At 39.1% G+C, this 16,914-nt stretch overlaps 1 protein-coding gene across 1 annotated transcript in view; it reads left to right on the top strand.

Moving 5' to 3' along the window:
- Window positions 1-12,120, top strand: part of LOC103800617 (dihydropyrimidine dehydrogenase [NADP(+)]-like) — a 112,152-nt gene extending 100,032 nt beyond the window's left edge. Inside the window, exons 9-10 of the mRNA XM_009072999.1 lie at window positions 9,119-9,259; window positions 11,950-12,120. Coding sequence (XP_009071247.1) covers window positions 9,119-9,259; window positions 11,950-12,120 — 312 coding nt within the window. The remainder of the gene's footprint in view (window positions 1-9,118; window positions 9,260-11,949) is intronic.
- Window positions 12,121-16,914: the final 4,794 nt, after the last annotated feature.

Raw genomic sequence — 16,914 nt, 5'->3', positions numbered from 1 at the left:
GGAAAAAGAGAAAGAAGAAGCAACAGCCAATAACTGCATTTTCAATGAGATAGCTTCCTTCTGAAAACAGCAGAAAACCAAAAAACTGATACCATCCAAAAGCAAATAAAGTGAATGAAGGAAAAAGTGTAGCAAGAGGGAAAAACAGGCATAAAGACTTGAAAAAAAAGCATAAATAAAAAGTTGAGGTCAATAATTTATCAAGCCTAAGTCCAAGTACAAAAGCAAAAAAGATCCAAGTATTAGGCGATAGATTTAAAAGAAGAAGAGGCTCTACTGCAGGGAAGAGGAAAATGAATTCCCCCAAATACAAACTTTTGTTTATACAGATATTTAATATTTTTGAGTGGTTTCTGAGGAGCTTCTTAGCCAGAGGAATCAGGTTAGCATCTTATTCACACCTTCGGTTAAATCAGACTGAAGCAATTAAAGAAGATAGATATCACCAAAGCTGATTCATGACAGTGTTTCAGTCTGACCTTCTCTTTAGAAGGGAATGTTTTAATCATAATGAGAAAAACAGCAATGAGAGATGCTGTGTTGGGCAAGATTTTGGTAGTGGTGGGTCTACAGGGGTGGCTTCTCTGAGAAGCTGCTAGAAGGCTCCTGCATGTCTGACAGACAAAGCCAATGGAAGCCAGTTTCAAAATAGACCAGCCACTGGCCAAGTCTGATTTATTTTTAACTGTCCAAGAAAAATTCACATTCAGAATTGCAAATCCCAGACTATCTCCAAGTATTTCAGACTTGACTGACCCTCTAGACAGAGAGAATACGTTCTCTTAGTTCAGACTAGGATATCAGGGGTTGGGAATGGTTAGTTCTTACAGGTAGTCCCAATCTAACTCTAGTTCTCTGGAGCAGAATGCTTGAGGCATGCTTGCAAGCTGACTGGGCTTGGGAGATAGCTGCCCTTGAAAGAGCTATGACCCCTGCATTGGCTGGTTGTATTTTTGGAGGGTTGCTGCAAATTTCCTGATGCTTCCCTGAAGCTCTCTCATCTGCCTAATTGGCTGTTGGGTTGGTGATATGTAAATTCCAGCATTGTATAAATTCCACATGCTGTCAAATTGCTTTTTTTTAATCGATTTAAAAACCCTCTGTGATTATCCACAATCTAATTTAATTTTTGGATGTCTTTTCCCATGGCTGTTCTTTCTATTTTCTCTGTTTTTCAATATTAATTGAAACTGCATACTTTGATATTCAGCAGAGTTGTTTCTTCTTTTCTCACTTGTCTGTAATATCAGAATTTCTGCTGTATGTGGATATTGCCCTGGATCTTTTCTTTTCAGTTGCAGTTTTGTACAGCTCCCACAGATGTATTTGCCTAGCTCAGGTTACCTCCTTATTACTTTAATTTCTTTCCTTACATGTTCCTGTGTTTTCTTCCTAATAATAGGGCCTACTCCACAATATTTGGTCACCATTTATCTGCTTATTTTATTTCTTCCTTTTTTTTAGTCAACAAGTCTTGCTGTAGATGTTGCCCTGTTTGGTGGTTCAAACATTGTGGCATAGCTCTGTTTGTCAGCCTAGCTAGGGCATGACATGCTGTTCCACCTGTTGGAAAAATATCCATAGAGATCCTCAACCTTAAACTCTTTGTGTTTCAGCTATTTTTCACCCTTGCATGTGCAGATATGTTTACATAGTCTTCTGCACAAGTCCTTTTTTGCTGATGCCATATGTACCCATGTGGTTCAAACATTGTGGCATAGCTCTGTTTGTCAGCCTAGCTAGGGCATGACATGCTGTTCCACCTGTTGGAAAAATATCCATAGAGATCCTCAACCTTAAACTCTTTGTGTTTCAGCTATTTTTCACCCTTGCATGTGCAGATATGTTTACATAGTCTTCTGCACAAGTCCTTTTTTGCTGATGCCATATGTACCCATCTGTGTTGGGGTCCTTGCGAGGGACGGACTACAGCACAATACGATAATGCTCTGATAGTCAACTTTATTTAGGGCACCTAACAGTATTTATAGTAAAATGCCTCCCATACATGCAGCTATGCACTGATCACACAACTTTGGATTGGTTGCTTAACCTGTCTATGTGTGCAGTTCTTATTTATGATAGGTTTCAAGTTTAAGCTGCATCTTGCTCTCACATCCTGGGAAACTGATAACGAGCTACACAGTGTCTATGAGAACCTAAACAACAGCACTATTCTCAGCTTGTTAGCAAAATGACTTATCTTATCTATAAGGCAGTAAAACCAAAACTAAACCTAAAAACCCCTGGCAGCAGGAGAGAACAGGACCATTATAAGGTGTTGGATAGAAAACACAGGAATGCATGAAGATAGAAACAAGGTCAGCAAGCAAGACCTATTTTGTGTGTCTTGTTTTTATTTGCTTAAGCATTCCTTTAACTGTTGCTGAAGTTACAGCTCCTCTGCTAGCCAGGCCCCAACACATCTAGAAGCCAGCACTTTGGGAAGCATTTAGCCACATTTAGTCCAGTGCTGTGCTAAATCTATAAAAGCCTTTTGAGAAGTGAGGAATATTGATCAAGGGACAGCACTATTTTGCCATAATGGTGTATCATTTGGATCCTTCCTGGCATGTATCTGGATGGTTCAATAGGAGTAGTTTTACCTTGTGCTTGCCTTCCTGGAAAAGACTATCATAAATGTGGAGCTGTTGCATATTTCAGGTGAAACTATGCATCTCCTTTTGTCCAAATGCCTCTTAAGCACTGACAGGCTTGGGGCTTCAACCATCTCACTAGGAAACCTGTTCCACTGCATGACCACCTTCTCAGTAAAGAAATGCTTCCTAATGTGCAGTCTGAACCTTCTCCAGAACTGCTTTGAATCATTCCTACGTGTTCTATCACTGGATACCAGAGAGAATAGATCAGCAGCTCCCTGTCCATTTTCCCTTCTCGGAAAGCTGTAGAGAGCAATGATGTTGCCCCTTCAGTAGTTATGGTGGTATTTTTTTATTTTTACACCTTGCTAGTTTGCTTGTCTCTGGTCAGGACAGCACATCAAACAGAAGTTTCCAAGAGCTGTTGATGGTGTCTCCTACTGTATTTTCTCTTGCAGTTTTCTTTTATCTAGACTGTATCTATTGGCAAAATCAGCAAAAGTTACTTACTTTGATAAGCTGTTCATCAAACTGCAGTTTTTCACCATGATAGTACCTGTTCATTTAGTTTTATAGAATACCTACAAGCTCCTTGGATTTTCTTTAAACTGTGTGTCAAGTCTACAGTCTTCTGGTTCAAATCTTTTCCTGAGACACAGTCAAGCTTATTAGACAGCATCATATCTAAACCAGAAAATTGAGACACTTTGCTTTGTTAACATTTTACCTTTTCTTAACATTAATCATTGTATTCCAGCTCTTTATTTATTGCTCTGTTTAGCCAACTTGCAATCCCACTTCATGGCTGCTTAATTTCAGAGCTCTATTGTGTTACAGGCTTCTGTCAGAGGCCTATTCAAACATAAAAATTATTGGGGGTTTTGGTTTTTTTGGGAGTTTTCTGTATTTATTACCTCACAGTCTTCATAAAGAGTTGTGATGGATTCACAAGGCATAATTGTCGTTAGAGAAACCATATTGAATTATGCCTAAAGGTTTATCTTAGCATTTGGACAACACTCAAGCACACACTGTGACTATTTTGGGGTTGACCTGTGCAGAGTCGGGAGCTGGACTTGATAATGTAGGTCCCTTCCAACTCAGGATATTTTATGATTCTATAATTTGAGTTATTTTGTAAGTCCCACTTTAGCTAGTACTGCAGCTGTTTTACTGACAACAAGACTTAGAAGTCCCTAAATCTCAGAGCACCTTTAATAACCTTTTTTAAGTATTGACAACACATCTGTAGTCTTTCAATGTCAAGTTAGGTTGAATGAGATTACATATTTTTGTTACCTACTTGACTATAAATTGACCTTGATTGTGTACCCTCAAACATTTTCTTCTTTAATCCATCATTTTCTTTCTAACATTTCTTCTTTTCATCTCTCGCTCTCTGACAGTACCTCACCTTTCCTACTACAAACAATCAGACAGAAGGCAGGTACCACCCTGGTACAGATAAACACTGGTACAGAAAGTAATTTATTTTCTGTGCAATGTTCCTTTTCATACTCTCTTTGTACCCTAGTGAGGGCACTTCTGCACAGCCCCTTGTTCTGTCATAACTTATTGAATACTGAGAACTGCCCAAACACCCCATAAATAATAAGGAACAGATAGAGTACTTGGGATCAAGTGCACAACTTTGCTATATCAATGTCAGATGCTTTCTTTGAAGCTTTTCCTATTGCTTGGGGGTGAGTCAACTTAACTTGTAATATGGTCAATGGTCCTTCAGAAGCCTGAAGGCTGAGGTTGAGGCCTGTCCTTAGCACAGACTGCTGCTCACACGAGGCAGACCTATGTTTCTGGTAAGCTAAAGGTCACCCTGCTTTCCTTACATGCTGTTGCTGTCAGCTTCATGTGCACAAAGCTCCTACTCAGGGACCCTTTCTCCTGAGCCATGTGACATGCAGAGTGTTTTATGGTGACTCAAAATATGCAATAAGCAGACAAGTACGTGTGTTCCCTTTGAACCTGACATGTGAAATGCAGTACCTACACTGTGTATGGCTTTCTAATGGTCAAAGGAGAGGCCTGTGATGTCCACCATCTCTGGAGTACAGTGTGGTCTTTTGCAAAGTGGTCTGCATGAAGATGAACACAACAGGTCTATAAGGAGATAGAGGTGAACCGTGTTTACAAATACAGGTTTACTAATATGACGACTAATGAAAAGCTAATCACTATAAAATGTTTGATGCATTAACATTAAAATGCAGCTATTATAGCATTGCAAAAATAATATCCTACTGAACAGTTCTGATCGTTGTGTATACTCAAAACCACATCTGCCTAGCTTAGTGACAAAATGAATTTTTTTTCTGTACTCATTAGTAACATAAAACTAATGGATTCTGCTCTGATTCTCTCCATAGCAACTGAATTCCCTGCCAGTTCCAGTTGCAGGACTACATTCCTCTCCTGGTTTGTTCAGTACAGTTTTTCTGAGGAGAGCAGGACAGCACAGCAGTAATCAAAAGGAGCACTAGGTCCCTGTTGTCGCAAAGGTGCAGCTTAGGACAAATTTAACTTCCAGCTTTTTTTTTCCTGCTTTTTTTTTTTTTCTTTAATTGCTGCTGGTAATGCATAAGCCAGAAAGAACACAGCTTGACTTTCAGAACCTGGCTTCTGTTTGCAGGTCTGGCAGTTGGCAAAAAAAAAATTAATCTGTAAACAGTGCAAATTTGATCCGGAGGCCATTGAGATACACCAAGTGTGGAATCCCATAGTGCCATTTTAGACAGTTGCTTTTTGGAGTGAAACCACTTTAAACAGTGAAAGCTGATTATTTCTTGCTGCACTGTTTATTTGGTTCCAAACATTTATGTTTTGATGAAAACAAGAAGCTCTGAGATTCTGTAAAAGAGTGCACCTGCAGAACATCGTTTAAGTACCATTGCTTTTTTAGTCAATAATGTCTTGAAACTTTGCAAATGAATAAAGATACAATTTTTGCTTGAGAGAAAGAAGTGATTAAAACACACTACACCCAGGAGTGTAAATGAGTAGTAAATCATTAACGCAGTCTTTTGAAATCACTTTCAGGCCTCTAAAATGCCATCATCCTCCCTATTTGGGATTCTGTGTCCCCAAAAGTGTATTTTTGTGAGCTGTGAGAAGTGAGACTTGGTTACAAATTCAGAAATCACCATGCCATATGCATTGGTTTTGTTATTCCCTTTGTAAGTTTATAGCTGGAAAAATCAATTTTGATCTTCTTCTTCCAAGCAACCATTTCCTGAGCTATCTAATGCTACCCTAAACCTTGGATTGTCTCCTTCTGTCCTCCAACTCCTTCCCTGGAAGGTAATTAACCATCTCGCTCTTTTCCCATTTAAAAAACCTTTTCTAATTTCCAGGTTTGAATTTATTCATGGCTGGCTTATAATAATGTGATCTTGTGCCAACATTGTCATTTAACTTAAATAGCTGTTTTCCCTCCTTGATGTATATGTAGACATCATATTCCTGCTCTGCCTTCATCTTCCTAGGCTAAACACCTTTTTATCTTCTCTCACAAGCAAGGCCCTCCATTCCATGATTAGCTGAGCAGCCCATCTCTGCAACCTGCTTGAGTTTTGTGGGTTTTATTATCCAAACAATACTTAAAGAATACAAATGTGAATCCAGAACCTCTCTGAGAAAATTACCTATGCTATTTAAATGTCTGCTTCTTTTAGACTTAAAACCCCTTCACTATCAAGAATCTCCCCATGCTGATACTTTTGCAACATGGGCAGGCAGTGGAAAGCTACTTCATTGTATGTTGTACAGGTTTAACATAATTTCTTCAGATTCTTCAGTACACAGACTGTTACTTGCAGGTGACATGCATTTGTGACATACAGTGGGATGTTTGGGGGCTATATACACACAAGAGAGGCTGCCAGGATACTTAGTATTGCTGGGGGCAGTAGATCACACGAAGACACATGTATTTTGAAACCTGTAGCAGGTTCAAAAGACAAGGCTTGTCAACAGACAAGCTTACATGAGACTTGAAACAAGCTAGAGTTGAATTCTAGCACTACAATTTTTCAACTGACACAGAAGACTGCAGACACCTGAGAACTGTAGCAACCTGAAAACCGCTGAGCAATTCCCAGTAAATCCACGAATGTTTCTGAGTAAGAACTGGAAATGAAAAGACAGGTGTGAGCAGCTCCTAGGAGATTACATTTGATTTTGTTACTGTAGCTCATCAGTGGAGTCACAGCGAAGGGCTGCATGTTTAAGTCTTGTTCTAGCAAAAAGTATTAGCTGAAACACTTTCATAGTAGTTAATTGACCTTTTACAGTAGTTTAAGCAAACAGATTTTACTTCAGATTTGCAGTGAATTTGGACCATGCACATAGTCAGCTCACACAGTTCTATTGATGAGTGCTAACTCATTAAACTGTGATAACTTGCTCACAGTCATCTGTCCACGCTCATCATGCTGCCTTTAGCAATGTGCCATAGCTGTTTTATGCTGGAAGAGCATTAATGTTCTCTGCATGTTGCTGAGAAGAACTGGAAGGCTTTTAGCATTGAATGAATGCAACCAAGGTATTTCACATGTCAGCAGCTTAGGGGTTTGGCAGAGAGAAAATATTTGAGTGTTTTTGGAACGAGAAAACAGTACAGTTTGCCAGTCTTTCTTCCTGGGCATAGGATTTGGGTGAATTTCCTACCTCAACAGTCATTAGGAGCAACTTCATAGATCCTACTACTGCATCCAGCGAACAAAGAAATTTGTCTCCTTGCACAAAGATACTATTGTAATTAAGTGCTTAAGACCAGGTAGACTTCATTCTTTCATAAAGTAGAACTGTTGTGGTAAGTTCTTAGAAGACACAGAAAGATAAGGCTGGACTGATTTTTGAATTTAATTCATGTAGCAGAGCTTTCCTTTAGAGCTAACATTGATAAAGCCACATTGACCCATTGGTCTGATGTGGCATAGGAATAATTAGGGATGCTTAGTTTGATTTAAAGTAAAGCTGCCCAAAATATGATATGCAATGAAAATTTTAATTGCTGTAATCCAGTTCTTCTGCAATGAGAATGGAAAACAATATGTAGACCATTGTATGAGATTATAAATTATGCAGATTAAATACAGCATACTACTACACAGTTAAAAAGGTTGCTGATAATTTCAGAACAACGTTTTAACTAGGAGGAGTGAGGTTAGTATTGCTTGTTCAAAAAGTATTGAGAAACAGAATTCAAAAAGAAATCCTTATCATGTTTCTTGGCAATGCAAAACCAAGGGTAAACACTTTGTTGCTTAGAATTCTGGACAAACTTGTCCATGTCTCATATTTGACTTGATCTTGTGCACTTTTCAATTGATTTGGGTCAAATTTCATAATCAGAATCATAATGATTGCTTGGTCTATTGCAGTAGAATGACTTTGAAGCCAGTTCTGGTCTCCTATGCCTCAATGAGATTTCTCTAATAATTACTCAATAGCTATGCCCCTTTTTAAAGCAAAAGTAAAAGATATTGTTCATCATGTAACCTTCATTTACTTCATCTTAACAATATGTATCTTGTACATAAAATTGAACTTGTTTTGCAACATGGGAACTGTTGTAGAAGTGTGTGTAGTAAACTCTCAAAAACTCCAGGTAACCAATACAGTGCACAGAGTGCATCTTTTAAAATGCAGTCACGTCCATCATCTGTGCAGAACTTCCACAAGTTAAAGTGATTTAACTGAAGGATGGCTGTAGACCAAAGGACCTGGGCCTTCTCCCATCTCTACCACTGATGCAGTGAAGCTGAACTGCATCTGAAATGTGCAGCTTCCCTTGATGTAAAACAAAAATGGATTGGGTTTGCATCAGTTAGATCCTAAACAACTTCTTTTAGAGGGCATATCTTCCCCTGTGGTATGTACCCATATGCTGTGCTGCCATACACCTTTTGTGTAAGGCTGATGGTGCACATTCATCCCTGTGAAATTAACAGAATTTGTGGGATTAGACCCAGAGTTTACTTCTGTATGGTATTTGCAATAAATTGACAATCGTGTCATTTGTGCATCTTGCTAAAGAGAGAAGAGTGGTTATTGTTCTCTGTCAGGTTTTTCTGATCATGCCCCTTTCTTTTCTTGCTGTGAGTTCTTAAATCTGTGTTAATGAGAAATGACCAAAGATGACCTGATTGTAGCATGTCACTCCTGTTTTGCATTCCATTTTATCCCTTGAATTTTCACCCAATAATGGCAAAACAGTAGCGTATGTGAAATCGAATACTAAATGTGTAACCTGTTTGTAGAATGTGTCTGTATACCAGTGTATAATTCTAGGACATTGAAAATGTGCCTGTATGGAGCATTCTTTGTATTCTACAGGACGTATGAAGGTCAGCAACTTGGAAATTTATAAGAAAAATCCTAACCATCATCAAAATGCATGGCCAAATCTTCCATATTAAAGTACTAGAGGGTGCTCCTGTGCAGCTATAGAAACTGCTTAGGTATCTTATAAATGAGTCAATAACTTTTTTTTTCCCTAGGATGTAATTGGAAAAGCATTGCAGTATATTGGAACATATGGTGATCTGTGCAACACAGAGCAAGTTGTGGCTCTGATTGACGAGGAAATGTGTATCAACTGTGGCAAATGCTACATGACCTGTAATGATTCTGGCTACCAGGTAAGAGCACAGCTGTAATTAGCAGAAAGGCATGATGAGTTATCTTTCTGCTGCTGGGAAGAAAGAATTCACCTTCTGTTAATGAGCAGGTGGTAAAAACAGATGCCTAAAATATTGGATTCAAACCCCAGCATGCTCCCAGGCTATGGCACACAAGCCCTGCCTGAGCTGTGTGAGCAGCGGCGAGGACACTGCCCAGCACGGATGCTCTTGGAGGGCTACGCAGTGTGTCACTCTCACTGGCCCTCTGTAACTGTTGGTGGGGAGTGGGATTCTTTTTAAGAGGAAGAAAATAAAGGAGCCCCAAGGTGAAAGGCAGTAAATATAGTTCCTGATGGTTTTAAAATACATGAGGGAGAAAGGGAAGAATGTATCCCTTCCCACCAAGGGGATGCAGGGAGACAAGAGCCGATTTTATTACCAAATGCTTTTTAAGAAACCTAGTCCTTATTCCCTCAGAGTAACTGAACTTGAACTAATTCAGGTTTCAGGCAGGTGGGAGTTTTGTTTTGATCTTGATTGAGTTACAAATCCTTTCTTCAGGATAACTGCCAGGGTTTAGAGCAGCAGGTTGAAGTCTGCAGAAATCACTGTAACCAGAAAGTAGCATGATATTGAGCTGAGGCTCCTGTTTGCAGCAAAGTGCTTCTCTGATTTCTGCTCAGTATGGTAACATAAGTTGTATTAAATATATCAGCATTTCTACATGCCATTCCATGCTATGTCCACTGGAGCTGATGGACTGGCCTGCAGAAAAAAAAGGCCATACAGAAGGACTCACATTCTCTTAGAAAACCAAAATACAGTCTAGAATAACTTTCATGAAATCCAATATGCAGTAAGCATAATTTCTACATTAATTTTGCCATACATCTTAGTCTGAGAATAGTTTGTCAGAAACAAATACTTTAACAAGTTTCCTCTGGATGCCATGAGTTTTTGTTCATCTTTAATTGAGTCTAGTCAGTAGTAGGTCTGATGAATTTAACTGCATACAGTCACAGAAAGAAGCCTTCCATTTAAAATCAACTCCTGCAATTATAACAAGTGTGTCAGAGCAAAGGTAAACGTTTTTTTCCACTGATATAAGAAAATTAATGCTGCATTTATACCAAAATAGATTACTACAGTAGCTTTTTAACTGTCTCAATTTCTTCTTGACACTGTAGTCTTCACCTCTTCCCCTTTCATCAGGAGGGGAGGATATAGCTCTTGGAGAGCAAAAGACTGGGTTTATATTCAGTAAAACTTTATTTTGTGTAGCTAACTGGAAACAAATCAGCACCAAAAAACCCCAATGTTTAAAACCCTAGGAGAATTTTCTGAGCACAAAAAAATTGGTTTTTTCCTTTTTTTAATTAAGGAAATTGAAAATAAGTTAATTGCAAATTAATCAACAACACCTCCCCCTTCAAAATAGCATCTGCTTCATGCTTCTCTTTGTTTCAGAACTTTCCATGCTGCTCTACAGACATGTCACCTTGTATGACTCCAACAGAAAAGCTTTCCTTAATTTAAAGTCAGCACTATAGTCCTGACTTCCTCTCCCTCTTTGAACTCCCTTTCAAGATGTGCATTGTTGTTAGGGAGAGAGAAAGGAGTCCTCCTTAAATACTCACAAGCCAGAACTCTCTTTGTGCTCACGCTAAACTAGAAGTCATAGATCCAGGGCAGTTACTTCATGCCCTTGCTAGTTGCTACAGCAACTTCTGTGCCTTCCTAGTAGTGAAACCCCAGATGTCACAAATCTGCCTTTAGAGCCAACCTGCAGCAGCACCCAATACATCCCACCACCTCCCTGCCTCCCCCAGTTGCTGACAGCGGTCAGAGAGATTTGCTAAGGCACTGCTTGTTTGCAGAGAAGCCAGAGTTCAGCTTTCAGGCCTGATTCTTCCTCCTAAACATTTAAAGGTGGATATTCAGCGTTTGGGGCTTTTTAAAAATATTTTTACTCTTCTTGTCTTGCTTCTTAGGTATTGAAGCTTTTGCAGATGTGTGATGCCTTTGTTTTTGCTTTTAATTGCCATTTCCATTATGCCAGGAGCTTATTTCATTGAGACTGCAATTGTTATTTCACATTCAAATACACTTATCACCCTAATTGGTAATGAGGATTCACTGCATGAATCGTGAGAACTAAAGCAAGCTCTGCCTTCCCCAAACTCTGATATCCCTTTCCAAGATTGGCAAAGGAACATAATCACATGAGGCACGGTGTGCTGTGTTTTTCTTGACTGTTTATTAAATGAGATTGTTTATGCTGTGCCAAAAATATAAGTCGAAAGAATGCATTGTGGCCAGCATTGTGCTGAAGCCATACAGGCATGGTCTGGTGTCTCCTCTGAACCAATAACGCTGGCACATTGCTATCTTATGAAATATTTTCTTCATGTGAAGGAGAAATATCCCTGTGGGAGTTTAAATATGATGGGCCAAACTCCTCCTTTTGTAACTAGCCCATGTGATCCATGAGCTTTCACCAAGGTGTAATTTGGCCCATATCTCTAATTTTACAATGTCCGGAGGGGGCTTGTTTTGTTCCCTGTCAGTTGAACAGTTGCTATAGCTGCAGTGCAGAATCGCACCAAGATGTCTCCAAGTGCTGTAGCGCAGGAAATGCAGACACTGAAATGGGAGCAATTTTGACCTTTTCCGTGAGTGACATCAATAATGTTTATTCCTGTTCGCAGGCTATCCAGTTTGATCCTGAAACCCACCTGCCCACGGTTACTGACAGCTGTACAGGCTGCACCCTGTGTCTCAGTGTCTGCCCTGTTATCGACTGCATCCGCATGGTTTCCAGGACAACACCCTACGAACCAAAGCGCGGGCTGCCCTTAGCCGTGAACCCCGTGTGTTGAGGTGATCGGTCCCACAGCTAACGTGAACTTTACACTTGTTTGATGCAATTGATTTGCTTTCTAATTAGTCCTTGAAAATCTACTGGTATAAAAAAAAATGTACCGTTGATAGCCATTACAATGAGCGCTGCTTTCCAATTACTATTTTTACAACAATTAAGTTCTGAAATTACAGAAAGGCAGTCGTAGCTGTCTGTTGTCCACTATTTGAAGTGTAACTTTCTCCTTACAAGTCATGCTGTGATTTCAAAATTTCTCTATAGACTCTTTAATCTCTATGTATTTTCTGGCTGGAAATATAATTAAGAAAGCATTTTTAATGAACTACAAATCAATGTACAAGCTAACTTTTCAAGGCAGGCATTTTGTAATTAAACATTACATTTAGTTTTAAAAGAGTTTCTTAGAAGATGTAATTAACTACATAGCATTCAAACAAAGCAATGTGGCTTCTATTTTTCTATAGACAGAAATGAAAGGGAGTTTAAAATAGGATTTAGGAACTGGATTAATCACTTTCAACTACTACAGCACATGGTAGTGTATTTTTATAATCCTTTCTAATTCTTTCTCACACTAGTCACTTTATAGAATAAATTTGCTTTGCACTGACACATGCTGGACTCTTCAGATTTGTGTGTTGCATGGGGAGCTTGGTTGTTACTTTTCCCCCCGGTGAACACTTATAACGTCTCTCTGCAAACAGTTAAACTGGCTTATTAGGAAGTCCAGGTTGCATTTCAGGATTCTGAGAAGCGACATGTTTTGCTCCAAGCTCATCCTCTAAATAACTTTTTAATCGTGCCAATTAATGTTCTAGAATGTACACATTACAGGTCAGAGATCTGATTACGTGCAAATGGACTACACTCCCTGCAGGCTGTGTTTGCCAAACACAGACACACAGGGCAAACTGGCAAGGTGATTTCCCCCAGTGCCAGTTCTTCATACTTATTGGTTATATATGGTTGTAATAGTTTCACAGCCAAAAATAAATATAGACTCATCTGTCTTGCTAAACAATGTCTCAATTTTAATCCATTTTTCATTCACAGTAGGAACTTTCTAATATGAACATATTGCTCTCTGCTTTACTCCACTTAAGAATATAAAGCCTTTAGTTTCATAACAATAATAAATCATCTATCAATCCAATTTCTTACACCCTATATTGTGAGCAGCAAAGCTTTGATTAAAAATATACCCTGGCTTTTGTTCCTTGATTTATGAATTGTGTACTGAATTCTAAGTAAATGTTGAAACAAACTTGGGTTTGTTTGTAGTGGGTTTTTTTCATATACTAAACAGGTTGGTTTGGGTTTTTTTATAGAGCCTTGTCAGTTGGTGTTTCATAATCTCCAAGATTCACTCCAGGAGTCATTAATGAGTTAATTCATGTGTACATTATTCCATTGATTGCCTACAGTGCAGAATGTAGCATGCTCTTTGCCCCTCTCTGGCATCTTTGTCTGCCTTTGACTTGCCTTCCTTTCACCTCCCTTCCCCACGTCTCTCCTCACCTACTCTGGGTGTACACATATGTACATTTGAACATTTTGAAGTATCATTTCATTTAGTATCCTCGGTATGCCAATACTGTTTTGCTGGCACTTTGGGCTTGCTTGATGAGATCCCTTGGCAGGCTCAAGCACAGTGTCTCCACTAATAGCTTTCTCTTCATACTTGAATTTTGCTATTCATCATTGTGGATTTTTCACACTCAGATGAAACAGGAACAGATAGATAGTCATACTGCTTAGAAAATATTGCCTGAAACTTCTTTAAGGCTCTTGGTCTTCTAGTAGTTTCTTATCTTACATGAGCTACAGAGGACTCAAGGGAAGAACAAGCTGTTTTGTAAATGTTAGGGGCAAAGTTTGGAGAGTGTCTGCATGTACTGCTTGTACCTCTGCCGAGGAGCTGGCTGACAAGCAGCATGCCCTTGAGTGGGGCAGAAAAAGACATCAAAATCAGATCGTCTGAAAGTAATATTTTATGTTCTCAGACAGCAGATGCAAGGAAAAGTAGCTGTCTTCTCCCAGGCTGCTACCATGTACTTCTTATTTCCTACCCTACCTACTATGAATCCCAAGGGTTCATAGTGTGTCATAGGTGGTGTGTCACCTGCAATTGTCTAGCTTCTGTTGCTGCATCAGCAGACCTGATTACCTTACTATCCCAAAGGCATCACACCTGGTTGTGTGGCTTCTTTTAAATAAGGACAATGTCAAGAGACCTAATTTAAGTATCTAAGCACATGTATATCATAAATGCAGCAGCAAAATTTGAGCTTTGCTGACGATATTCAGTAGTCACAGGACATCCAGTATTCCCAGGGAGCTATAAAGTAATCTTTGGAGAGGTAAAAGCATTCTTTGTGAATCAAGATTATAATCAAGGCTATTATTTGTTTACCAATTAAGGAATAATGGGTTATAATATGGAGGTTTCTTTCTTACTACTCACCCTCTTCCCCACTCTTGTTCTGTCAAGTCTGTTAACCATTTCAGGAAATGCATTCCCAAATAAATGTGAATAGTTTCTAACTCTGACAGTCAGCAATAAATCTCTGTGTTGCAGGAACTCAGTGACATGGCCACATTTAGGTCTCCTGCAGGAATGTCTTTAAGTCATCAGGGTAAGGCGAGGTGTAAACAGGCAGGAGAGAGAGCCACAAAGGACAGACGTATTCCTGGGGTTTATAGGCTTTACACATTGGTCTGGGGAATCCATCCCATTCAATGCATTCAAGAGCCAAGGAAACAAATTAGAAAAATCTGGGCCAGTCTGCAAATGCTGTAGCCAGTTATTAAAAAAGGGATATGAATTTTCAAAGTGTAAAAGGTTCCAAATTAAGCTCATATATTTCAGTGATTTAGTTGCACATTTAAGGAATTATGTATTATTAAAGACATGCTGGATAACATCCTCCAACTCTAGCCTTCATGGTTTTTAGACATGTTGTCCTATTGATTACTATTATAAAATACTGTAAACTATATTTGACAAATTAAATTATGATAGAAGTTCCATAGCTCATCTTCCAGTAGCACATTCTTATTCACATCATATTCCTGAACAGAAAATGCTCCCCATGTTCAGTGTATGCTCTGCAGGCCAAGAAATACTTGAAAAAGCTGCCAAATATGCTTGTGTGAATCCCAGTGCACCCATACATGTTCATTGGAAAAAGAGATGTTTTGCCTCTCTAACAGACTATACAGGCAGTTTGGTTTTTTGGCCTCTAGGATGAACTGACTTAATATTTCCAAGGCACTGGATTGGCAACATTAATAGCCACATTTGAAAAATTACACAGGCTTTTAAAATACATAATTTCCTGATTTAAAATAAAATATTAATTTGGTCTCATAGCAAAATTAAAACTAGACATTGCATGAATCTGTCAGGCAGCTTCTATCTCCAGTGTTGAAGCCAAAGTACATGTATACTGCTCCTTGCTCTGCTGCTTTACCAATTGCTAGAGGAAGCTTTCTTAGCAGACAACCGTTTGCTCAGGTCATAAAATCTGGCTGGAGCAAAATGTAAATTACCCACCTAGAATTGCTTCCCCTCTTTGTTGTGTCATGGAGGACAGAGAACTCTGGAAGAGGTGACTTGGCAGCCACAGAGTGGCTTGCTGTCATTTCTGCAGTCTCCCCACCTTCCAGTACATACTACTGTCACTTTTAGTTCCTCCAGCTTTGTTGTCTTTAAGCCTTTTATCTCAAGGTGGCAAAAATGATTGGTTGAGTCAAGGCAAACTATCCAAACCCCAGCTGAGTGCCATCAACCTCATGCTTCATAAAACCACTTTATTCAACACAATTCAAAACTGTAGCCTTAGAAATAAAATGTTAAGCATAGATATTTCCTATCAACAAGATCTTGCCAACACATTCTATATGTATTATTTATCTACTGTAACATGGGTTTGGGCATGTTGTAAAAATTTTATCTTTTTCAACATGTTTGCAGTAGAAAAATTTTTTTAGATAAAATATTTATTATATTGGCAAAGATTTCACTTCACAAGGCAGCTCCACTTCTTTTATGGACTGTGGAAGATAGGTTTTCATTGGCAACATCTGGCAACCTGGCAGACACTCTGGGCAGCTGGATTGGTAACTTCTGAGTTGCTGCTGGATCTTTCATATAATTAGTCTGCTTATGGGACATCTGGGTCGCTTTGTTTTTTTCTGTTGCCACTTCCTTTCTTTTCTGAGGAACAGCAAGCTCTCTGGTTGTTTCTCCAGGAGATCAGGTTTTTAATAACTCTTCCTCAGGTTAGTCTGCTGAGCCTTCTGTAAACATCTATACTGGCCTTGCCCAGGAGCAGCAATCCTGCCTTTATCCTTTCTTTCTTGGCAGTCTGAATCTGCCCATCATGATTTTTTTGTGATGTGGGAGCAGGGCTTCTCATTCCTATCAAGCAGTGAAGCCAGAGATCAGCTTGGCAAGGGAACACTTATCACCTCTGCACAAATAAAGCCCTAAACAGTCCAAATCTTAACAGTAAACACACACACACGCACTCTCCCCTCTTCTCATTTAAACACACTAAAGTTACCACAAAGTTTCTTTTATGTAAAAGAACTGCAAGTTATTAAGCTTTACCATGATACACCTACCCAGATGCTTTCACCCACCAGGGCTCAGCAATGTATGTGAATGAGCTTGGACTGAACACTGAATGGAAGAAAGTCCTTTCTGTGGTGGCTCAGCAGCTGAACACTGTAGTTGTTCATTTTATCTAGGTTTTGACAAATGCTAACAAACTCTGAACTCACTGGG

The sequence above is a fragment of the Acanthisitta chloris genome, unplaced genomic scaffold (assembly GCF_000695815.1).
Source record: "Acanthisitta chloris isolate BGI_N310 unplaced genomic scaffold, ASM69581v1 scaffold6704, whole genome shotgun sequence".
Classification (NCBI taxonomy): Eukaryota; Metazoa; Chordata; class Aves; order Passeriformes; family Acanthisittidae; genus Acanthisitta; species Acanthisitta chloris.
This window is presented reverse-complemented; position numbering and strand designations above follow the sequence as displayed.